We start from the raw sequence: 25040 nt of genomic DNA, 5'->3' as shown, positions 1-25040 counted from the left end.
TAATATCCAAAATATATAAGGAACTCTGACAACAATTTAAAAAAATTTTAATGGGCAAAGGATTTGAGGAGACATTTCTTCAAACAAGATATACAAATGGCCAATAAGCACATGAAAAGATGTGTTAGGCATGAAACATGTGTTAGCACATGAAAAGATTTGCATTAGGGAAATGCAAATCAAAACCACAATAAGATACCACTTCACACCCAATAGGATGGCTGTTATTAAAAACAAAACGGAAAATATTAAGCATTGGTGAGGATGTGGGGAAACTGGAACCCTTGTACATTGCTAGTAGGAATATAAAAAAGTACAGCTACTATGGAAAACAGCATGGCCTCTCCTCAAAAAAAAAAACAAACCCAAACAGAATTACCATATGATCCAGAAACTCTATTTCTAGGTATGAAAGTGACAGTGAAAGTCGCTCAGTCATGTCTGACTCTTTGCAACCCTATGGACTATACAGCCCATGGAATTTTCCAGGCCAGAATACTGGAGTAGGTAGGTGTTCCCTTCTCTAGAGGATCCTCCCAACCCAGGGATCGAACCCAGGTCTCCCACACTGCAGGTGGATTCTTTACCAGCTGAGCCACAAGGGAAGCCCACTTCTAGGCATAAGCCCAAACAAATTGAAAGCACACAGTTAAACATATTTGTACAACTATATTTACAGTAGCATTATTTACAATAGACAAAAGGTGAAAACAACCCGGTGGAAACAACCCGTTTCCATTAACAGACGGGTGGATAAGCAAACTGTGGTATGTATACACAATGAAATACTATTCAGCCTTAAGAAGGACTGGAATTATGAGACGTGCTATAGCATGGATGAGCCATAAAAACACTGTTAAGTGAAATAAACCAGATAAAAAAGGGCAAATACTATATGAATTCATTTATATTAGGTACCTAGAATAGTCAAATTAATAGAGACAAAAAATAGAATAATGGTGACCATGGGCTGAGGAGGAAGAGGTAATGGCAAATACTGTTTAATGGGTAATAGTTTCAGCTTGAGATGATAAAAACACCATCACCATTCTGGAGATGAATGGTGGTGTTGACTGCACAACAATTTGAATGTACTTAATGCCACCAAATTGTACACTCAAAAATGGTTAAAATGGTAAATTTTATGTTACATATATTTTACCACAATAATTAATTTTAAAAGAATTCTTCAAGTATAATGGAAATAAACATTCTCAAATACGAAATTCAAGCAATAGGAAAGGAAGGAAAGTCGCTCAGTCGTGTCCGACTCTTTGCGACCCCGTGGACTGTAGCCTGCCAGGCTCCTCCGTCCATGGGATTCTCCAGGCAAGAATACTGGAGTGGTTTGCCATTTCCTTCTCCAGGGGATCTTCCCGACCCAGGGATCGAACCCAGGTCTCCCGCATTGGAGGCAGACGCTTTAACCTCTGAGCCACCAGGGAAGTCCAAGCAATAAGGTGCCCATAAATCCTTTTTGAAGGAAATTATTTAAAAATTAAATCCAGCCCATTGCTAAAGGAATCCATTTGCAGCTCATATTTTGTTGTTGTTCAGTCACTAAGTCATATCTGACTCTTTGCAACCCCATAGACTGCAGCATGCCAGTCCTTCCTTCCCTGTCCTTTCCTAGCTCCTGGAGTTTGCTCAAACTAATGTCGACTGAGGCAGTGATGCCATCCAACCATCTCATTCTCTGTCATCTCCTTTTCCTCCTGCCCTTAATCTTTCCCAGCATCAGGGACTTTTCCAATGAGTCTGCTCTCCACATCAGGTGGCCAAAGTATTGGAGCTTCAGCTTCAGCATCAGCCCTTCCAATGAATCAGTTCAGTTCAGTTGCTCAGTCGTGTCCAACTCTTTGCGACCACATGGACTGTGGCACACCAGGCTTCCCTGTCCATCACCAACTCCTGGAGCTTGCTCACTCATGTCCACTGAGTGGGTGATGCATCCAACCATCTCGTCCTCTCTTGTCCCCTTCTCCTCCCGCCTTCAATCTTTCCCAGCATCAGAGTCTTTTCCAATGAGTCATTTCTTCGCAACAGGTGTCCAAAGTATTAGAGCTTCAGCATCAGTCCTTCCAATGAATATTCAGGGTTGATTTCCTTTAGGATTGACTAGTGTGATCTCCGTACAGTCCAAGAGACTCTCAAGAGTCTTCTGCAGCACCACAATTTGAAAACATCAATTCTTCAGCACTCAGCCTTCTTTATGGTCCAACTCTCACATCTGTACCTGACTACTGGAAAAACCATAGCTTTGACTATATGGACCTTTGTCAGCAAAAAGATGTCTCTGTTTTTTAATACACTGTTTAGGTTTGTCATAGCTTTTCTTCCAAGCAGAAAGCATCTTTTAATTTCATGGCTGTAGTCACCACCCACTGTGATTTTTGAGCCCGAGAAAATAAAATCTGTTACTGTTTCCACTTTTTCCCCATCTCTTTGCCATGAAGTGATGGGAAGGGATGCTCTGATCATAGTTTTTTGAATGCTGAGTTTTAAGCCAGCTTTTTCGCTCTCCTTTTTCACCTTCACCAAGAGGTTCTTTAGTTCCTCTTCACTTTCTGTCATTAGAGTGGTATCATCTGCATATCTGAGGTTGTTGATATTTCTCCCAGAAATCCTGATTCTAGCTTGTGATTCATCCAGCCTGGCATTTCACATGATGTACTCTGCATATAACTTAAATAAGCAGGGTGACAATATACAGCCTTGACATACTCCCTTCCCAATTTTGAACCAGTCTGTTGTTTCATGTCCGGTTCAAACTTCTTGTTGCTTCTTATCTTGCATACAGGTTTCTCAGGAGACAGGTAAAGTGGTTTGGCATTCTCATCTATTTAAGAATTTTCCCCAGTTTACTGTGATCCACAGTCAAGGCTTTAGCAATCAATGAAGCAGATGCTTTTCTGGAATTCCCTTGCTTTCTCTATGATCCAACAGATGTTGGCAGTTTGATCTCTGGTTCCTTTGCCTTTTCTAATCCAGCTTGTAAATATGGAATTTCTTGGTTCATGTACTGCGGAAGCCTAGCTTGAAGGATTTTGAGCATTACCTTGCTAGTGTGTGAAACGAGCGCAAGTAGACAGTAGTCTGAACCTTCTTTAGCATTGCCTTTCTTTGGGATTGGAATGAAAACTGACCTTTCCCAGTCCTGTGGCCACTGCTGAGTTTTCCAAATTTGCTGGCATATTGAGTGCAGCACTTTCACAGCATCATCTTTTAGGAATTCCATCCCCTCCACTAACTTTGTTCATAGAAATGGTTCCTACGACCCACTTGACTTCACGCTCCAGAATGTCTGCAACTGATATAACAAAGAGCTAATTTACCTAGTATAGAAAGATCTACTACAATAGTAGAATAAAAAACAAGAAATCCACAACCCCAATAGAAAATTGCTCAAGAAATAAAAACAATCTGTATTGACATACAGATGACATTTATTTTTGGCTGTACTGGGTCTTCAATGCTGTCAGGCTTTTCTCTAGTTACAGTGCCCGGGCTCCTCATTGTGGTGGCTTCTCTCGTAGCAGAGCACTGGCTTGAGGGCACTGGGGCTTCAGTAATTGCAGGTCCTGGGCTCTAGAGCACAGGCTCAGTAGTTGTGGTTCATGGGCTTAGTTGCTCCGTGGCATGTAGGATCTTCCCAGATCAGGTATCAAAGCTGCATTGGCAGGCAGATTCTTTACCACTGAGGCACCAGTGTGTGCTAAGTTGCTTCAGCTGCATCTGACTCTTTGCGACACTGTGGACTGTAGCCTGCTAGACTTCTCTCCATGAGATTCTCCAGGCAAGAATACTGGAGTGGGTTTCCATTTCTTTCTATAGGGGATCTTCCCGACCCAGGGATCAAATTTAAGTCTCTCATGTCTTCTGCATTGGCAGGCAGGTTCTTTACCACTAGTGCCACTTGGGAAGCCCCTAGAGATAACTTCTACACCTATGAGAAGATTCTGTACCTCTCTCCTAATAAAACAAGTACAAATGAATACTATACTGTCCATTCGTCCTTCTCTCTGAATAAATGCAAAGAAAAATCTATCTAATAACATTTTCCTAATATTAGTAATAATACTTTTTAGATAGAAGGATTTGTGGAGCTTTTAACACATTTATTGTTGTATTTGCTATAGTGTTTATATTTCTTATAATGAGCATGTATAAATTTTTAAGTAGTTTTAGTTAAAAAACAAAACTGGAAGTAAATGTGCAAGATGAAAATGAGGATGGATTATTTTCTTCTGTGTGCTACTGCTGCTGCTAAGTCGCTTCAGTCGTGTCCGACTCTGTGCGACCCCATAGACGGCAGCCCACCAGGCTCCGCCGTCCCTGGGATTCTCCAGGCAAGAATACTGGAGTGGGTTGCCATTTCCTTCTCCATTTCTTCTGTGTACTTTTCAGTATTTTTTAAACTCCTCCCACCCCCTCCCAAGCTTTCACAAATTTTAATGTATTTCAACTCCTGATATCACACACTTTCAGTTTTATATTTCTTTTTGTCACTCCTGCCTTCATATACACATTGTCCTCCTTCATCTCTGATTATCCTAACTCCACCCACGTTCAAGGTTTACTTTAAAGCACATCCTCTCCTTGGAGGTACTGCAGCTACAGCTAAGTGTCCGCACCAGAGAAGATATGTGGTCCCTGAGATCCAAAAGTAGGCTTCTCCACTTAACTAGTTCTATAAGTTTGAGCAACTCACTTAACCATTCTGAGACTCAGTTTCCTCAGTTGTTGAATAGATGGTCTAGTCTAACCTATCTCATTAGGTTTTTATAAGGATTCAATTGGATCATGCATGTAAAGTAGGTAGCAGAACAAAATTTGTGTTGATAACAATATTGCTATTTCTTCTCCCTCCAATGTAATTTTTGAGTCTACAAACAATTAATCTTTATTTTCTGTATGGTTTCATGAAGGGAATTGTAACTACCTTTGGGAGAAAAAGACAGGTCTTCTAACCCTAAAGTACTAAGTAGTACATTCATTTTACATTTGGTAGTTTTTCAACAAATACTTTTACTCATTCATTCCTTAATGAGGGACAGACCTCTCAGGAAAATATATTTCAAGAAATACGTATACTTCACACAGACTTCTTTTTCTTTTTAGTCCAAGCAGACTAATGGTATCTGGGCTTCTCAAAAGCTAGGTAACAAAACATGTCAACTCAGCTACTGTCAGCCTCCACACTCCACAGTGAGATGGGTATGGGTTGTCTGGGGTCTGGGATTAGTGAAGGAATTGTTTGTCCTTTGAGAAAGCTCAGTAGTAGTCATGATTTGTGTTCAAGCCTGCTTCAGTAGGATAAGCCAGTGCTGGACCTAAAGAGCTCTGCCCTCTCACAGGTGATTCACTCCAACAGGCATTCTCCAGGCCCAGGTCATCCTATGCCACCAAGCTCTCCAAGGGAAACTTGTTCAGGGAGAAAGGTATCAGAGCAAGAGTGACTTCTGGTGTGCTAACTTATTTTTTGCACAGAATGACAGAGATTTTCATCTGTACTGCCAAATATATCTTTCCCTTTGGGAACACTTATAAAAGACTTCTTTTTCCCAGAAAGCCAGGGTCACCTACAGAAAAATAATTTACCTTCAGTTATTCAAAAATACTAACTCACTCCTTTCTAGTTTTTGATTCTTGCCTCCTCCTCAAGAAGGTTAAAAGATATTTTTGCTGTTGGTTGGTCATATTTCTGTAGAGACCAATAGTTATAGCACTGAGTTCTAAACTGAGGTTTGGAGATTATCCATGGAACAAACATTTTATAAAGAAGACACCAGCTCACACAGAGGACACAGCTGATAGTTTAATAGTAAAGCAGAATATATCTTATGAATGGGAAAGTGGATAGAAAGGTCCCCTGCCCACCTGACACCTCACCTGACGTGGGCAGAACAGAAGTCCTCCAAAATAGGGTCCTTTTCCAGATTCTCCAGCTCAGTGAAGGGCATTGTTGTGTCAGTTTGAGTCCTCCTAGAGCAGATGACAAGATGGAATTAAATGTGTGAGCTTAATGGGGAAAGTGCTTATGAAGGGTTAAGAGGAGAGGGAGCAAGAAAAGGCAGAGAGACTCAGATGATGATGCAGATATGTTGCCTTATGAAAGAGGAGAGGGAAGGAAGGAGGACTAGGTAGAAAGAGCCTCAGACTGCAAAGCAGTTCTGGGAAAGCGTTGGCCACACTTACGGGAAGTCCCAGAATATAGATTTGTTGTTGGAGTCCCACCTTGGGCAGAAATGGCCTGGCTCTGGTACCCGCCCTATGATGGGCATTGACTAGTAGCAGCCAAAGTGTGAGGCCTTGTGTGAACACGGCAGTGGATCTGAAGGTGCAGTGGCTGCAGGCTCACAGCTATGTTTATCATAGAAGGGGGGGTCTTTTTTTTTTTTTAATTTATTTTTTATTGTGCTGGGTCTTTGTTGTTGAGAGGGCTTTTCTCTAGTTACAGAGGGCGGGGGCCACTCTCATTGCAGTGGCTTCTCTTCATGTGAAGCACAGGCTCTAGGGCACCCAGCTGCAGTAGTTGAGGCACGTGTGCTCAGTATATTTGTGGGTCCCAGGTTCTAGAGCACAGGCTTAGTTGCTCCGCAGAATGTGGGATCTTCCTGGATCAGGGATCGAACCCATGTCTCCTGCACTGGCAAGCAGATTCCTACCACTGAGCCACCAGGGCAGCCCTAGAAGGGGCTCTTGAAGAGAGATCTGAATACCTACATGGCTGCCAGAATCATTCATTCAATTATGCAACCTGGGAGTCATGCATGGTGTCTCCTCTCTTATCTCTGTGACCCAATCCATTGGTATGTTCCTAGATCATTTTATCTCTTAAACAGCTATCACATCTGTCCATTTCTCTCCATCTCCTCTACCACTACCACCATCATCTTGCTCCCAACTGGTGACCATCCTTCAATCCATTCACCACGCAGCAGACAATCTTTCCAAAACACAAGTCTGATGATATAACTCCTTGCTTAAACAATATCAGTACTCATGGGATAAAGACCTAAGTCTTTATGACCTTCAAGGCTCTACCTGATAAAGCTTCTCTTGCTCTCCAGCCTCCTGGGACTGGGGTTCTTGGGACTTGAGTTCTCCTTACTGCTCAGTTGACCTTTTGGGGAATCAAATAGATAATGGTTCAAATTCCACCCGCTTCCAGTTCTTCAAATGCTCCAGGTTGGCTCTTTCCTGCCTCGGGACCTTTGCACATGCTTTTTCTTTCACTGATTATCTCTTCTCCAACCCCATCCCTCTTTACCCAATTAACTAATCCTCATTCTTCAGCTCCCAGTTCAAACAACCCTTCATCTAAGCAATCTTCTCTGACTCTCTCTCTCCCCCAAGGGAAGTTCAAATCCTACTCATAGAATCAAATTCCCTTTGTAACATTTAGGACAGTATTCTATAATTGACTGATTATTTGATTGTCTGACTACTAAACTGTGTTTCCTGAGGGCAGAGACTGTCTATTTTCATTCATTATTGAATCCCCAGGATTAGCATAGTGGCTGCATTTTGTAGTTGCCACAAAACACTTTTTGAATGACTGAAGTATCTAAAAGATTTTTAAAATTTTTTCACTTTTTATTTGCATCAAACACCAGGTGTTTTTTTTTCTAACCATCTATTTCCATTTATATTGTTCTCTAGCTACATTGCATTATCTCCATCCCCACCTCCATTCCTACTCTCTGACCATGATAAAATTTCTGAGCTCTGACCTTGGACTTAGATTTTTGGGTCTTCATTGATGAGCACTGCAGGCTTGGATAAAGTCCTTATTGCAGAACTTGCTATTGCACAATATTTTATTCTAGATTTAGAAGGTCAGGGAGGGTAAGAAAATAAAGTGAGTTACCCCCAAAGAGTTGGAACAACAATTAGATTATAAGTCAAGTCAATCAGAGCAAAGATACACTTCCATAAAAAGAAAGGAGGACTCCAGGACCTAAAAGGCCTATGCTATGCTATGCTATGCTAAGTCGCTTCAGTCGTGTCCAACTCTGTGCGACCCCATAGAGGGCAGCTCACCAGGCTCCGCCGTCCCTAGGATTCTCCAGGCAAGAATACTGGAGTGGGTTGCCGTTTCCTTCTCCAGTGCATGAAAGGGAAAAGTGAAAGTGAAGTCGCTCAGTCGTGTCCGACTCTTAGCGACCCCATGGACTCTAGCCTACCAGGCTCCTCCGTCCATGGGATTTTCCAGGCAAGAGTACTGGAGTGGGGTGCCATTGCCTTCTCCGGTAGAGAGAATTAAATGAGGCAATATATGTAATGTACTTAACATAGTGTCTAGCAATAGTTAATGAAATCAGTAAGTTTGAATTCTGATTTTATACTTCGCTGATTTTTAATCAAAGCTGGAACACTGAAAAGATGAAAGTTTTTATCCCACAAGGTCAAGGACCCAATCTAGACCTTGGGAAATCACCAAGACTCCAGGCTAGCCCTCACCTCCTGGCACCTCCCTGTTCCCAAGGTAACATCTATAAAAGGTAACCAGGATTTGGCTTTATCTCCTAGTATCTTTTCTTCTCTTTTCCCTGCCCCCTATCTCCCAGACATATTTGTTATGCAGAAGCAGATTTAGGTCTACTTTTCTCTTACAGAATCAAGAATCACTGCCCTTTAACAAGGGAGAGGCTCTGAGACTGTTTTGATTTTTTTTCTTCTTTTTGCTTCATACTACACACCAAAAGCATCATCTTCTGGAGGCTGATGTGTGTTTTTCTAAGGTCATCATTTGGCCTGCCCCACTTCCCCACCTGCTCTTGAGGGAAACACTGCCAGGACACATAAAAAGCCACAACATCAGTCACAGACGAAGGCCTCCATCTTGCAGCGAACATGCCTAAATTACACACTGGCAAACCAAAGTGACTCTGGCAGATTAAACAGTTTGTTTTGTTTTTCTCTTCCAGTTATCAGATCGCTCTGTGACAAAAACACCAAAGAAACCCATGGTAAATTGTGTTTAGAGTATGGAGTCTTGACAGTGTTTTTTGGTTTCTATGGCAGTGCCTACAGAAGTATTTTTCAGATGTCAGTGGCTGATCCTGGACAGAGCTGTAGAGACTTCTGTCAAACTTTGTAGCAGTGGCATAATTACAGGGGCTAATTGTCAGGCTCAGTGTGAGGTGCCTTCCAAAAAGACTGTAGTGTTCCCCCTCCCCCTCAGTTCTTCTAAGTCAAGATAACACGGTTCAAACTTTGAAAAGTATCGTTTTTGAGGTGACCATTAGAGAATGTCTATCAAGCATTCAGAAAAACAACTTGGTCGTTGCCCTCACAGAACCCATCTAGAACCTAATAGAAAATACCAAGTATTTTCTCCCGTATATCATTGAATTTAATTCCCACAACCCTGATATGGTTATTATCCCCATCCTACAGGAGAAGAAACTAAGGCTAAAAGGAGTAAATATTTTGCTCCAAATCACACAGCCAAAAAGTGCCAGAATCTGTGCTTGATTGAACCTGGAATCTCTAAACCCTCGGGTATTGATGGGAACCACTTAGGCCAGGGGGTCCAAACCTTAAACTTGCAGTTTCAGTTTTCCTTATCAAACGAGGCGCCCCTCATTTCACAGACATCACTGACTTTTAGTTCTCCGCTGACCCAGGATGAAGAGCCTGGTACCTCACGGTCAGGACCCGGCTGTCAGCCTTACTGGTGCCCCCAGCTCGGCCGAGGGGCCAGTGCGCATGTCTGGGCTGGGGAGCGCCGGACCCCTGGGGTCTGCGAGCGAAATCCGCCCCAGTTCCCTCAGCGCCTCCCACGGGGACCCCTCAGTGACGTGCTCCCGGCCACCCAGGCCGGCACCCGCCTGCTCAGGCCAGAAACCCACGAAGCGCCGTGGGCAGTCAGGTTTCGGGCCCGCCTGCAGCCGCGAGGCCCCGGCGGGCGCTGAAACGAAAGGCAGTTGAGGGAAGCAGCGCCCGGGGACCGAGGCGCCGCAGGCCGCGTCGCCGGGCGAGGGCACGCTGCGCCGCCGCGACGAGCGCCATGGGCTGGCTTATGGGCGTCTCAGGTGGACGCGGCTCCAGCCGGAACGCCGCCGGGACCGCCGTGCGCAGACCCTCGAGGCCTGGGGCCCCAGCCTCTGGCTGCCGGCCCGCGCTCCGCGTTCTCCGCGCACTCGGGCCCGCCTCTCGGCCGTTTTCGCTTTCGCTTTCTTGCCGAGAGCGTTGAGGAAAATGAAAGTGGCAGTGTCCAGAGCCTGCGCGGCAGCCGTCGGGGCGAGGGGCGCACCGTGCGGGGCGGCCAGCCCGGAGCGGGCGAACCGGAGCCTCAGCCCGCACCCGGCGAGGTAAGCGCAGCCCCTTTCGCGGTCGCCTCGCGGGCTCCTCCTTGCGGACCGCGCGGGCGGGACGCCAGGCGGCCGTTGGACGCTGGCGGGCTCGGCTGGGGGGTTTCTGCCGCGGGGTTGGGAGGGCTTGAGATGCGGCACCACTGGGGCTTTCGGGGCTCTGGTCCTCTAGGCCGGGCTGGAAGACCTGGGCGAGCCTCGGACTAACGTGCCAAGGATCTGGCAGCCTGAGGCCGAGGTGGGGCGGGTGCAAGCCAGGCCACCCCTCCCAGCACACATTTTCTTTTTTGTAGAATGCCGCCCCGACCCTCCCCCGTCCCGCCCCACCCCCACCGAGTTTCGATAAAAATCATAGTGGGAGGATGTATATAAAATGCTGAGAAGAGTGTCTCACCTGAGCCCAGCAGGGAGGAATTCATAATTTACCCCTTCTTACCTATCAAACTCCTGTGTTTCCGCACGCGGCCCCAAACCTCGCTTGTTTGCCTAAGTTTTTCAGATCTGGCGCACTTGCACGCACTTGGGATGCCCTGCAAGCGTGCCCTGAACCGGCAAGCTTGCGACTAGTCTCTTTTGGTCATAGGAAGGGAGAGGAGTTAGGCCAGGATGCCACCCGCTTCCCAAGGCTCTGTCCAGGTGAAAACGGGCTGACTCTGCAGGAGCCCCTATCCATGGCTGGCAGAAACGGTCAGGGATGGGTGCACGGAGGAACTCAGTGCATCCCAGACAGGACGCCTTCTGTGCGGAGTCCGCCAGCAGAAGGGTGAAAGACGAACGCCCAGGTCTTCTATGCCCGCTCAGAATTGGGCTCCTCCTCAAGGCTGTTGGGACAGTCTCTGCTTTTGGGTGCCCCCTATTCCCTGGCAAGAGAAAATACATATGCAAAACCAGTTGTGTAGATGAGGGACGACACTAAATGTTAGGAGTAAAGTGACTAAACCTGCAGGCACTTGATTTAACATTTGAGTGAAGATGGTTTCTGTAGGCAATACCAAGAACACCACCCCATTTTACTCAACTTTTGTCTAGTCTAATCACATGTATCTGGTAATAACACCCATTACTGAAAGAAAACTTGAATAACCTTAACTTTGAAAACAGCCTTAACCAAACATGTAGGTCCTTCCTAATTTTTAAAACATGGAGTTCCCCTTTTGTACTCTGCTTCAGGATGGTGGTGAGAATTCACTGCTTTTAGAAAGTACCACCTTTATCATGAGCCAGAAAATCAGATTCTTTGATTTTTGCGATGTAAAAGGAACAAGCTGTTCCTTTTCTTCGAAATTCCATAATGTCTCTCTCTCCTCTCTCTCTCCTGTTAACTAAATTTAAGCTGTAATGCATGATTGTCTCCCTTTCCTCTTCTGTCTGTGGGTGGAGAGGGAGGGGGTTGTAGTAGACACCATCCACAGCATTTTCACCATGCCAAGTTCTTGCGTCCATGATGGTGAAAACTGAATGACTACACTGAAGATCAGGCAAGCCTCTGTCTTCCCCACTGCCTTCTTTTCTCCTGGCTTTATTATTCATTGGTTTAGCATGTGATGAACTTTATTACGTTTTTCAGAAGAAAATAATGCGTGGGATTTCATTTTCCGTGGGATGTCAGGACTTCAGAACTAAATTGCTCATACTCTTCAGTTAATGGCACGCTATAATCCTTGGTCTGTTTGAGCCATTTTGTTTTATTTCCTCCTTTTATCTTCCATTTCTCAACACCCTCCCTCCCATGCTTGCATACTTGGGCAGGCATGGTGACGTATTTGTTCTTACATCTTTCCTTATATCTTCTCAGAAAACGTGTCTTTGAAAGGTATGTCATGTTTTGCTTTTGTTGTACCTATCTGAATAAATGCCATCGTGCTATAAATCTCATACTGTTTCTCTCTTTTTTTTGGCCACATCGTGTGGCTTGTGGGATTTTAGTTCCCAAGAATCAGTGAGAACGAGGAGTCCTAACCACTGGACTGCTATAATTCCCTCATACTGTTTCTTTTTTTCCCTCAGCATCATGTTTTTAAGTCAAACCATCTTGATATATGTGAGTCTAATTCATTAGTCCTGGATGTTGTGTACTTTTCTATCAAGAGTGTACACCACAAGTTCTTAACTCGTCTCCTGGGAATAGACATTAGGTGATCTTCATCTCCTTGCTTCCCCAAACAGTGCAGCACCAGAAAGCCATGTGTTCTCCAGCAAGAACTTCTCTGAGATAGATAGATGGGTAGGTAGATTGCTAATTTTGGAATACTTGTATGATGTCATTTACTAAAAACTGCTGCTTTGTGCTGCAGAATGGCTTCATCAGATTTCTCCCATCAGGAGTGCGTGAAGGGTCTCTTTTCCATCATCTGCCAGCACTTACTATTATCTAATTTACTAATTTTTTGTCAAACTAGTAGGTTAAAGCAGAACTCCATTTCTGTTTTAGTTGAGCATCACATCATATTGTTCTGCCATTTGTGAATTGCCTATTTGTCTCATTTACTCTTCCTTTAGATTTCTGATATTTTTCTGTCTGGTTTTCATTTTGATCCTTATATATTGGTATGCTCACTAAAATGTTAACCCTTTGTGGAATGGCAGTGTTATAAATCATCCCCTAGTCTGGTCACTCATCTGTTAACTTCATTTATGGTCTTCGTTTATTATTATTATTAGCACCTTTATTAAGATATAATTTACATACCATAAAATCCACCCATTAAAAGGATACAGTTCAGTGGTTTATAATGTATTTGCAGAGGGTGTAACTATCTCCATAATCTAATTTTAGAACATTTGTATTACTTTATTAGCAATAACTCTCCAGAATAGCCCTTAATATTCCCCTCTCCAGTCCTAGGCAAGCACTAATCTACTTTCTGCCTCTATATACTTGCCTTTTTCAGGCATTTTGTATAAATGAGATTATACAATATGTGGTGTGTTGTGACTGGCTTTGTACACTTAGAGTAATCTTTTGGAGGTTTATCCACATTATAGCATGTATCAGTAGTTTGTTCCTTTCTATTGCCCAGTATATTCCATCCTGTGGCTATACTGCATTTTGTTTATCCATTCATCAGTTGATGGACATTTAGATTGTTTTTGCTTTCTGGCTATTATGAATAATGTTTCCGTGAACACCCACTTACAAATTTTTGTGTAAGCATATATTTTAATTTCTCTTGGATATACACCTATTAGTAAAAGTGGAATTGCTGAATCGTATGATGTGTCTGTGTTTAAACTTCCAGTTCATGCATGCAGTCACTTCAGTCGTGTCTGACTTTGTGTGACCCTATGGACTGTAGCCTGCCAGGCTCTTCTGTCCATGGGATTCTCCAGCCAAGAATACTGGAGTAGGCTGCCATGCTGCCATACTTTTCCAAAGTAGCTGTTAACATTTTACATTCTTACCAGCAGTGCATGAGTGTTTCAATTTGTCTACATCCTCACCAATACTTGTGTATATTTTTGATTATAGCCATCCTAGCAGATGTAAATTTCTAGCTCGTTGTGGTTTTAACTTGCACTTCCTGGATGGTTAATGATATTAAGCATCTTTTAATGTGCTTATTAACCATTTGTATATCTTCTTTGGAGTAATATTTGTTCATATCTGTTTGGAAAATTTGATTGTATTTTGTTACTGAGTTGTGTTATTTATATATTGTTTCTTTTTTCTTATGACATCTGAAATCATCAAGATGTCTTTGGCTCCATTCTTTCCTTCCTTCATTTCATTCAGTGACTTAGAATTCTGTATCTTATTAGGAGCCCTAAGCATAGGTAAACCTTTTCCTACAAATGCTAAAAATTAATTAAAATCTCCAATTTCATCCCAAACATAAGAAACATTTTAGCATATTTTTAATTCTCTTCTTTTCCCACAGGCACATGCACATGTGTGTGTCTGCCTGAGAATTATTGAAATAATCTGGAAGCTTCTTATTGTTATTAACTCTTCATGCTTCAAAATACATTTTTATTTTTCTATTTTAGAAGTCTTTTCTTAAGAATTGCATAAATTTATAACATATTTGCAATTACCTATCACACCAAGATAGGAAGGCTTGAACATATATTTATTTTAGAGTTTTGATTGACATACTGAAAATTTTTAGTGATTTGTGTCTCAAGAGTAGTGCCTCTCTGAGTCTCTTTATTTCTCAAAAGTATTATGTGGAATCCATGCTATTCTGATCCTCATTTGACCTTTGCCAGAACAAAAGCATTCTAAAATATTTGCAAATGCTAAAGTCACTTCCTCATATTTTACTGAGTTTACTTTAGCTTGGTTAAACCAAGTGCAATATCAGTTTTGCAATATCACTAGCTGAAGGTTTATATAATTGCCTTCCCCCCAGCGTCAGAAACTGGCCAGAGGAATATGAAAATAGCTTTGAAAATTCAGCTGCTGAATATCTTACACTACAAAGCTTAACATTTTTGTTTATAACAGTATTTGAGGGTGAAGTAAATCAGGCACTCTAATAGTAAAACTATGGTAAAACTAACTTGGATGGATCAAAACCTTTCGTAAAGTGTCCACATGTTTTTATCCCAGTAATTCTACTTTCAGCCTGTATCCTAAAACGTGTTTGCCTTTGGGCTTGTTTCGGGTGATACAGAGTAATTCTGGGTGGGGTATATTTGCAACATCAGATAACACTGACTCCCATGGTGAGAAAGTTTCCTCTGGTCAGTTCCTTTCCAATCTTCTGATCAAGGGAAGGAGAAAAATCTCAGCTTGGTACTAATATGTCTTTAACACCGTGTTAAGCCTTCCTAATCTCCCACTTGATATGAAAGGATGAGCAAAGGGATAGCAATATCAACTGTATTTTCATGACACCATTGTGTTTTCCATTGTATTTATTCTTATGACTGCCTTCATTTATGACATTTAATGCTGACTTTCCATTTATAGTAGTAAATAAGGTTTGCTTTTAAAACATTTATTTAAGGATAGAAATGAGTTGATTTAAAGAGAAATGTTAAGTACAGTATATATGACATTTAATTATGGGAAAATAATAATAGTGATTTATGGATGGCTGAAAGATGTGAAACACAACCCTAAGAAATAATCTGAGCTTCAGACACAGATTTTAAGTGAGGAGGTTTTCTTATAGATGGGGCTGTTCCTCCCAGTCTGACTTCTGTTATCATGAAGTTAGAAACCAGTCAGTTGTCCATCAGTTAGGGATTAATTAAGAGATTTTGATACCATGGAAAAATAGTGATAGAATAGTGCCAACTATTAAAAGTATATTTAATGACATGGAAAAATTATATACTATTAGATAAAACAAAGCTGGTTGCAAAAGAAAAATATGCACAGTATCCTAATATTGTTAAAAAGAAAGTGTATGCTTGTGTGTATGTCTGTGTGTGAGAATCTCAAAAATTATTGGAAGAAATATTTACAAATAAGTTACCTCTGAACCATCGGGATTACAGGAAATTTTTGTTTTTTCCACTAATAAACATGTCACTTTTGTCAACAGAAAAAACAGTTTATACAAATAACTGTTTTAAAGTTAACCCATTTGAATGTTCATAGGACTGCCTGGTATTTTGCCATCTGTAGGCAGTCCTGCATCCTTGTATGTATGCTCCAAGAACCCACCCAGGTCTCTGTGATCTGCAGAGCCACAGGAGGTTGACAAGACTTCCTTGTCACCATTCAGTATCCTCCAAGATAGTTCTTCTTAGTGTGTCTATATTTATACTTTTGGAGTAAAATAGAATATATCTAAAATTCCCTGAAATAATTTTTATTGCCTCTTCTTCTCAAAAGCCCTATTAGGTTGGGCCAAATTAGAATCCCACCTTTTTAGCGGGTCTGAATCATTAGATAGGAATGGAGGAGATGGTGAGAGAGGGTCTCCTAGTTTCTCCTTTATTCTCTTTCTGTAACTTCTACATTATTCTGCTGCTGCTGCTGCTGCTGCTAGTCGCTTCAGTCGTGTCCGACTCTGTGCGACCCCATAGACGGCAGCCTACCAGGCTCCTCCGTCCATGGGATTTTCCAGGCAAGAGTACTGGAGTGGGTGCCATTGCCTTCTTTCTACATTATTCTACTACCATGAAATTTCTACATGTTGGGTAAAGCCATGTTTCTGTTTGACCTGGGTTTAAGATATGTATATTTAAATTTTAGATGCCTCCTTTCCAGGATTACAAAATCTCTCTTAGGAAAAAAAAAAGGTTCACACCAAGGCCTCATGCTTGACCGGAACACTTGCTACTTTTTTCCTGGTAGAAATTCCTAGGTTGTTACTTCTTAGAGCATGTTCCTGGAAGTCCCTGGACTTCTTTGTGGGAAAGGGGTTGGCAGGTCCCTGTCAAGTGAGCAAATAGTGTCTGTGTCTGGAGGTGGTCTTACTGCCCTGTGCAAACTTCCTCCTTCTACAGAGGATGGTGGGCTCTGCCTGAGCCTAAAGAAAGCCTGCTTCAGCATTCCAGTAATGTCTGGAACTTGACTGGCCAATACCTCCCCTCCTGGTGTCCTTCCACTCCTCCTCACCTCTCTGCCACTGCTGTGGTTCAGGCTCTCACATCTCTCGTCTGGAGGACACAGTGACCTCCAGCTGGTCCCTGCCTCCACTTCCCCTTACTTATAATCTGTGTTTTACAGAAGCCAATGTGTTAGTGTATTGTTGCTATAACAAATGAACACAAAATTAGTAGCTTTAAACAATCCAAATTTATTATGTTACCACTGCAAAGTTTTCAGAAGTGTGCTTTTCCTTCTGGAGCTCCTGGAGGAGAATCATTCTGTTGACTTTTCCAGCTTCTGGAGGCTTCCTGCATTCCTTGGCTCATAGACCCTTCCTCCACCTCTAAAACTAACAAGTGTTTCTCACGCTGCAACACTCGACACTCATCTTCTGAATCTCACTTTGCCTCCCTCTTATAGGGACACTTGTGATTACATTGGGTTCACCTGGATAATCTCCCCATCTCGAGATCCTTAATCACATCTCCAGTGCTCTTTTTGTCATTGTAAGGCAATATAGTCATAGCTTCCAGGGATTTAGATATTGACTTCTTTGGCGAGACCATTGTTCAGTCTACCACATAATGTAATCGTTTAAAAACACACGCATCCAACCATGTTACTCCTCTGCCTAAGGCCCTGGTGTGATGCTCTTCTCAGAGGATAAGGACCTCCTGTGGCTGGAAGTGCTGTGCAAGGGCCACACCCCTCCTCCCCTCCTTCTCTTTCCTGTCTCCCCACTCTGCCTCTGGCCTGCTGTCTGTGATCCAGCCTTTGCACACGGTCTGCTTTTTACCAAGGATGCTTCTCCTTCTCCCACTCCATCCCAGGTTCCTGAGCTCCCTAAGATGCTCTCACTGGGACCCGTGCCGTTCTGCTATCACACCTACTACAGGTTAACATCTTTGCTTTTACTTAGGTGATCATATGCTTCTTCTGTGTGAGTAAGTAACCCTTACAGTCAGGGGCCATGTCTATTTTCATCCCATCAGTGCATCTCAGTACGGAGTCTGCTTGTGGCAAATGGTTAGTGAGCACTTGGAAATGAATGAATATCAGCAGCATGGTCATCACCCTCTATTCCCTTTACCCTGCTTTTTTCTTCTATACAACATTTATCACCTCCTCTATTGCGGCTTCCCTCCACCAGAATGGAAGCTCTGTGAGAACAAGAACTTTGTCTTTTGCGTTCATGCCATTATTCCCAGGTCCTAGAGTGGCGTCAGCTCCGTAACGGGCATTTGATAAATATTCAGGGGATCGATGATCTGAGGGATGTTCAGAATCTGTCCCAGAGTTTTCTTATCTGACCCTTCTTTGAAATCAGGTATTACCAAGTTTTTCATTTTAATTATTCAGCCTAACTCAATAATCAGGCAAATTGGCAGAGACCTCCTAAAATATTCACCCAATTTTTATGAGGATTAAATGAGCTAGTAAATATAAGGCATTCAGAGCGATGTCTGGCACATGGTGGGCCTTGTATAAGGGTTTGCTGATATTGTTAAGATGTACTTGAGCCTTTGATTGTTTAGAATTTGTACCATGTCTCAACTCTGTGGTGGGATCCCAGACGCAGAACTGAGTGAGTTCTTCTGTTTCTTGCACCTGGACAGGACCCAGGTGTTTCAGCCCAGTCAGGAGGGCTCCAGGTGGGTGATTTGAGCCATAACTTTTGTTTTTTTCTGTTTTGCCTGCAGATGGCGGTAGGCCCTGGACTTCCCTGCACTGCAGGCAGTGATGAGGCTGGGCAGCAGAGCACCAAGAAAATGGACACCCTCTTCCTGAAGACAAGAATGCCAGCCACCAGCCATGGGTGAGCTTCCAGCTTGACCAGAGTTTTTCTCTTATTTGTTCCACATTATCTGTTGTTGTTGTTATACAGGATTGGTGTAGACCACACTTGTTTGATTTTGAGGTAGTTTGTTGATTTTCACAGTTTGTTTATAAAAACAGAAAAGCAATAGCACTGAAACCAGAAATATTACTGGAATGTTATTGAGGGGATGGAGGACCAGGTGGTCATCCTCTGCACTGGGAGTGTGGTATCCCTTCACTTCTACTCCTTGGGCCTGTCCCTTTTGTCATCCTAGGAGATGGTATCCACCCAGGCAGTCCCTTTAATTGAACAAGTATGTGGTAAGTTGGAAATACGAGGTGTTCTTTGCATGGACTTTGTGGTCCTTCTTGCAGTTGCTCACTGGACAGACTGTTTCTGTACTGCTGGAGAGACACCCCTGGGCCAGGAAGGCCCAGGGCTTCTTTCTACTCACCCTGACCTTGTTGCCCCCACCGAGGGCTTCTCCCCCTGATCTCCCCCCGATCCCACGTTGGGTAATTTCACAGCTCTAGTTTATCTGTCCTAAAACCACCATTAGTGTTGTAATCTGAGCAGTTTGAGTAGAGATTGTTTCTGTTCTATTTCAGCCCCATTTGTGAGCTTTGTCCTCAGCAGGCAGTAATTCTAAGTTTTATATTTGGTAATAAGAATACTTTCTGTCCTAATGCTAAGGACAACTACACCATTCCTTGGCATTCTGATGGGGTCTGCTGCTGCTGCTGCTGCTGCTAAGTCGCTCCAGTCGTGTCCGACTCTGTGCGACCCCACAGACGGCAGCCCACCAGGCTCCCCCGTCCCTGGGATTCTCCAGGCAAGAATACTGGAGTGAGTTGCCATTTCCTTCTCCAGTGCATGAAAGGGAAAAGTGAAAGTGAAGTTGCTCAGTCGTGTCCGACTCTTAGCGACCCCATGGACTGTAGCCTACCAGGCTCCTCCATCCGTGGGATTTTCCAGGCAAGAGTCCTGTAGTGGGGTGCCATTGCCTTCTCCACTGATGGGGTCTAGCAAAGGCCTTCCCTGATTTTCAGCATCTGCTAACTATAGTTGTGTCCTTCCCTTAGCTGCAACCCCTTTAGGGCCCTGCCCGACAAGAATTCTGGGACATCTTCCCTCTCAGTGTCAAAAGTCTTTGCGAGGAACTTGATGTTCCCTCGACCTTCACCGCAATCTGTGCCAGCTTTGCCTCAAGCCTCTATGTGTTAGGCACTATGCCTCATGGTTTACATCTTATTCAATTTCTGTGCAAACTTGGTCAAATAAGTGATACAATTCATCTGTTTCAAATATGGAAGCCAAGACTCAGAGATTAGATTACTTTCAAAGCTAAAATGTAGCAAGCCAGAGTGGCAGCCCAAGGTCTCTGAAGCTCTTGCCTGTTATCAGAAACTTAGGCTGCGCCTTCCCTGATAGCTCAGTGACAAAGAATTCGCCTGCCAATGAAGGAGATGTGGGTCCCATCCCTGATCTGGGAAGATCCCATATGTAGCAGAGCAACTAAGCCCATGCACCACAACTACTGAGCCCGTGTACCACAGCTACTGAAGCCCACATGCCCTAGAGAGTAGCCCCTGCTCGCTGCAACTAGAGAAAAGCCCACACAGCACCGAAGACCCAGTACAGCCCGCCCAAAATAAATAAAATTATTACTTTTTTAAAGTTAGACTGGCCACCTACAGGTAAAAGATGAACTATATTTGTATACATGTATCTGTAATACACTTCTTTTTTCATATTTTATTTAACCTGAACTGTTGGCACACACTGGTAAAATTTGCCTTTATTACTGTTTGCCTTATGTTCATCATTATGTGTACCAGTTGATGCAGGGTAGTTCAGTAGTTCATCTGAAGAACCTGTAACCTCCATGAATTGGAAAGGTTTGATTTCAAAAATCTGAAGTCTTCCTCTGCACCTAGGAGGTTTGGTGACCTGTTTGAGGAGGAACAAACTGACAAACTCTAAGTGTAAATCTGCCTCAGCCTAGTTCTAGTAAAACTGACACAACTTAAGTCTAAATTGTTGTCAAGATCAGCTGTTTTATAAACCAGGTCACTAATAAGTACCTGCTGATATCTGAATGTTTTAAAATATTACAGTTAAAACTGTGGTCAATGAAAGAAAAGCTGTCCTTTGTCCTGTGGGACTGCTTTAGGGCACTTATTCTCAGGCCACTCAGGACAGCCTTGAGGACACATTAATTCTGGATGTTTCAAACTGATAGACTTATACAGTAGTCTCAGAAATCACAGTCACTAACTTGAGATTGTGGAGTACTTTTTCTGTGTCCTCTTTTTAAAAAATTTTATTGAAGTATAGTTGATTTAAAATGTTGTGTTAGTTTCTTCTGTACAGCAAAATGGGTTATACATATATATATATCCAGTTATACATATATATATATTATTTTTCATATTCTTTTCCATTATGGTTTATCCTAGGATTTGAATATAGTTTCCCGTGCTATATAGTAGGACCTTGTTATTTGTATATTCTGTATATATTAATGACTGTTTGCATCTGCTGATCCCAGCTCCCAGTCCTTCCCTCACCCATGCCCTCCCTCCTTGGCAGCCACAAGTCTGTTCTCTGTATCTGTGAGTCTGTTTCATAGATGTGTTCATTTGTGTTGTATTTTAGATTTCACATGTAAGTGATACTGTATATTATTCGTCCTTCTCTTTCTGACTTATTTCACTTAGTATGATAATCTCTAGGTTTACCCATGTTGTTGCAAACAGCATTATTTTATTCTTTATGACTAATACTCCATAGTATACACATGGTACATCTTCCTTATCCATCCAAATGTCAGTGGACAGTTAGGTCGTTTTCATGTCTTGGCTATTATGAATAGTGCTGCTATGAACACAGGGGTGCATGTACTTTTTTGAATTACACTTTTGTCTGGATATATGCCAAGGAAAGGAATTGCTGGATCCTGTGACAACTCTAGTTTTTAGAGGAACCTGCATACTATTTTCCATAGTGTTTGCACTAATTTACATTCCCACCAACAGTGTTGGAGGGTTCCCTTTTCTCTACACCCTCTCCGGCATTTGTTATTTGTAGATTTTTTTAATGATGGTCATTCTGACCAGGGTGAGATGGTACCTCATTGTAGTTTTAATTTACATTTGTCTAATAATTAGCGACGATGAGCAGGCTTTCTTTGGAGAAATATCTGTTTAAGTCTTCTGCCCACTTTTCAGTTGGGTTGTTGGGGGTTTTTTGTTATTGAGTTGTATGAGTTGTTTGTATATTTTGGGAATTAGGCTGTTGTTGGTCATGTCATTTGCAAATATTTTCTCCCAGTCCGTAGGTCATCTTTTTGTTTTGTCTGTTATTTCCTTTGCTGTGCAAAAGCTTATGTTTGATTAGGATCCATTTGTTTATTTTTGCTTATTTCCATTGCCTTGGGAGACCGAACCAAGAAAACATTGGTATGATTTATGTCAGACAGTGTTTTGCCTGTTTTCTTTTCAAGGAGTTTTATGGTGTGATGTCTTCTTTATGGTGTCGTGTCTTCTTTTTAAAAAACAGCTTTATTGAAATATATTTCTCATACTGTGCAATTCACCCATTTAAAATGTACAGTTCAGTGGTTTTTAGGATGTTCATGGAATTGTGCATTCATCACCAAAGTCAACTTAAAACATTTTTCATTACCCTTAAAAAAAACTCTGTACCCCCTAATTATTGCCTCCCCAATCTCCCCATTTCCCCCACCCCTGAAAACCACTACTCTAATTTCTGTCCCTATAGATTTGCCTATCCTGGATCATATGAATAAAACCATACAATATGTGGTCTTTTGCTTGCACTTAGCTGGATGTTTTCAAGGTTCATCCACATTGTAGCATATGTCAGTATTCCATTCCTGTTCATTGCCAAATAATATTCCATTGTATGGGGATACCACATTTTATTTATTCATTCATCATTTGATGGATGTTAAGGTTATTTCTATTTTGGGGCTATTACAAATAATGCTGCAATGAGCATTTTTGTGTACAGGTTCTGTGTGAACTATGTTTTGTGACTCTGTAAGCTGTAGTGACCAAGTCCTGTTTTTAAAAATATGATAAAAGAAAAGAACTAAGTTGATGTTGTTTGAAATTTAAAGGGACAGTTTCTTCATGTCGATGTAGAATTGCATTCAAAAAGATTATCTAATACCAGGTTAAAATCAAAAGATATTAGATGTAATTCTTCTCTTGATACTCTAATATATCTCTTGAGTTTTCTAAGTGGTATCTTTTAATATTCTTTAAAAAAACACAAGAAAGAAATATGCATTGGTCCTTAGATCTTACTTGAAACAATGTGTGGGGAGTTATGCAAGTACTTTTTTCCAGATATGTTTAGTAAATGAGTGGGGGAAGCGGAGGCATGGACCAGAGAGAGGAACAAGGCAGGAGGAAAATCTCAGGTGATGTTGCTCAGCTTCCCCGGGGCCCACCCCCGTGGCCACAGGGCGCTGGCCGGTCAAATGTAGTGTGCCTATTGCTTGCTCTCTGGGTGTTGTGCTTCACAGCTGAGTGCTTCTGCGTCCAGTTTCACTCTGCTTCTGACTCACAAAGCTCTGGTGTTGAGCTGTTGGTTTTTAGTAAAAGCAGGTGTTAGAATACGCTGAAGGGTGAATCAGCCCCTAAGGGTCTTTGATAGACATGGTCCTAAAAAACACTTCCTGTCTGTTTGTTGTGTGTTTTTTTTTTTTGAACACCAGTTAACAGTTTTCAGTTTAACTGTGTTTTCCTTCCTGAAATCTTGAAGTGAGACTAGTCCTTGTGATTTATTCAATGCATTGTTTTTAGGGAGTTCTTTTAGTTGTCAAGTCTGGGTTGGAGGTAAAGGTGGTTTTTTTTTTTTCCCCTTCCCTTGGGTAATAGAGGTAGTATTGGGGAACATTTTAACTGATTTCTAACTTCAGATGAATCAGCAAGAATTTTTATGTATTATTTAATGCCAGGTAGGGAGAAGACATCGTAAGAGAAGAGACAGTTGCCCTCAAGGATCCCACATTCTGGCTGGAGAGTCAAAACTTTGTTCCTATCTGTTAACATGCAATACTTATACCAGTCAGTACCCAGAAGAGCCCGTGTTGGGGAGACTGCGTGATGCCTGCCCCTGGGCTTAGGTTAACTCTGGTAGGAGAGAAGAAGGTGGGTGATAGCCCCAAGTGTGCAAGTATGAGAAGGAGCAGGAGTGTCCAGGGAAGTCAGAGGGACCATACCTGGTACACTGGGTTGACCGAATTTTGGTGGTGGTGGGATTTGATGATCAAGCCAGGGAGTTTGGCTTAATATCACAAAGAGTAGGAAGTAAAGACTTTTGAACAGGAAGACAAGGTTACTATATAAAGGGGGGGACATTTATTTCCATTTCGCACCTGAGAAAAGCAGTGTTTTTCAAATGTTGTCTTTTCAAATGACTCTCCAAAATCACATGGCTGGTGGAGGTTGGATCTGCCAGACCCCAGAGTTCACACACACACACACTTGCATCTACACTGGCCTGCCTTATCTGCAGAGCACAGGCTGGTCTCCAGTTCACGAAGGCTTCCCCCAACTCTGACCTCATGTGACCCTCTGAATCTATACATGGTTGCATTTGTTTGTGTCACTCTCTGGGCTGAACCGGTCTGGGGGAGAAAGGAGACTCTGGGCAACTCACTTGGCAGCCTGTCTGAGGCCCTGGGAAAGCAGGGACAGGAACGAAGCCAGGCCTTCATGGTCTGCACAGTAACAGCCCAGACAAGTTCCAAGAGCTGCAGAGACTGACAGGGGAGTTTTGGAGGTACAGGTCCCCAAGCATGTCTTCCCTCCACAGTGGGAGCCACAAGGCTGATCAAGATCTGGGCAGGGTGACAGCACAGCTGCAACCACAACACAAGTTGACTCTTGCTGCTATCTTAATCCTCCAGTGCAGGCCAGAGAATGTGAGGACTTGTGTTGAAGTTTTCCATTTACTCTTTTGTTTATGCCTTCATAAAGTATTCAGCAAATAGTTAAACACCTTAAAGGTGTCAGTCTGTGAGCTTACAGCAGTAAACAAAACAGCCCGCCTTCATGGAGCTTGCAGTCTGATTCTGGAGACAGGCAATGCTTTTTTTTTTTTAATTTTATTTATTTGTTGTTGGCTGTGCTGGGTGTTCATTGCTGTGCGGGCTTTTCTCTAGTTGCCGAGAGTGGAGGCTAGAGTCTAGTTGCGTTGCAAGGGTTTCTCATTGCAGTGGCTTCTCTTGTTGTGGACCACTGTAGGTCGTGGGAGCTCAGTAGTTGTGGTTCGTGGGCTCTAGAGCACAGGCTCAGTAGTTGTGGCGCACAGGCTCAGTTGCTCCATGGCGAGTAGAGTCTTCCCAGACTAGGGATCAAACCCGTGTCTCCTA

At 42.7% G+C, this 25040-nt stretch overlaps 2 protein-coding genes across 5 annotated transcripts in view; one reads left to right on the top strand and one right to left on the bottom strand.

Moving 5' to 3' along the window:
• Nucleotides 1–656: 656 nt before the first annotated feature.
• Nucleotides 657–15759, bottom strand: LOC145510870 (uncharacterized). Its single transcript, XM_081503041.1, has 4 exons — nucleotides 15749–15759; nucleotides 9548–10549; nucleotides 5893–5985; nucleotides 657–3310 (listed from the first exon to the last, which is right to left on the bottom strand). The coding sequence occupies exons 1-2, from the start codon at nucleotides 15757–15759 to the stop codon at nucleotides 9877–9879; spliced, it is 684 nt and encodes a 227-aa protein (XP_081359167.1). The 3' UTR covers nucleotides 657–3310; nucleotides 5893–5985; nucleotides 9548–9876.
• The window catches only part of RAD50 (RAD50 double strand break repair protein), a 259106-nt gene continuing 244256 nt past the window's right edge, over nucleotides 10191–25040 (top strand). For all 4 annotated transcript variants that reach the window (XR_014056630.1, XR_014056633.1, XM_081500071.1 and 1 more), the window contains exons 1-2: nucleotides 10191–10322; nucleotides 18513–18628. The gene's annotated coding sequence lies outside the window, so the exon portion shown is untranslated. The remainder of the gene's footprint in view (nucleotides 10323–18512; nucleotides 18629–25040) is intronic.

Source organism: Giraffa tippelskirchi, chromosome 6 (assembly GCF_054371585.1).
Source record: "Giraffa tippelskirchi isolate mGirTip1 chromosome 6, T2T-mGirTip1v1.2.pri, whole genome shotgun sequence".
NCBI lineage: Eukaryota > Metazoa > Chordata > Mammalia > Artiodactyla > Giraffidae > Giraffa > Giraffa tippelskirchi.
Note: the sequence above shows the minus strand (reverse complement) of the source record. Positions and strands in the feature narration are given on the sequence as shown.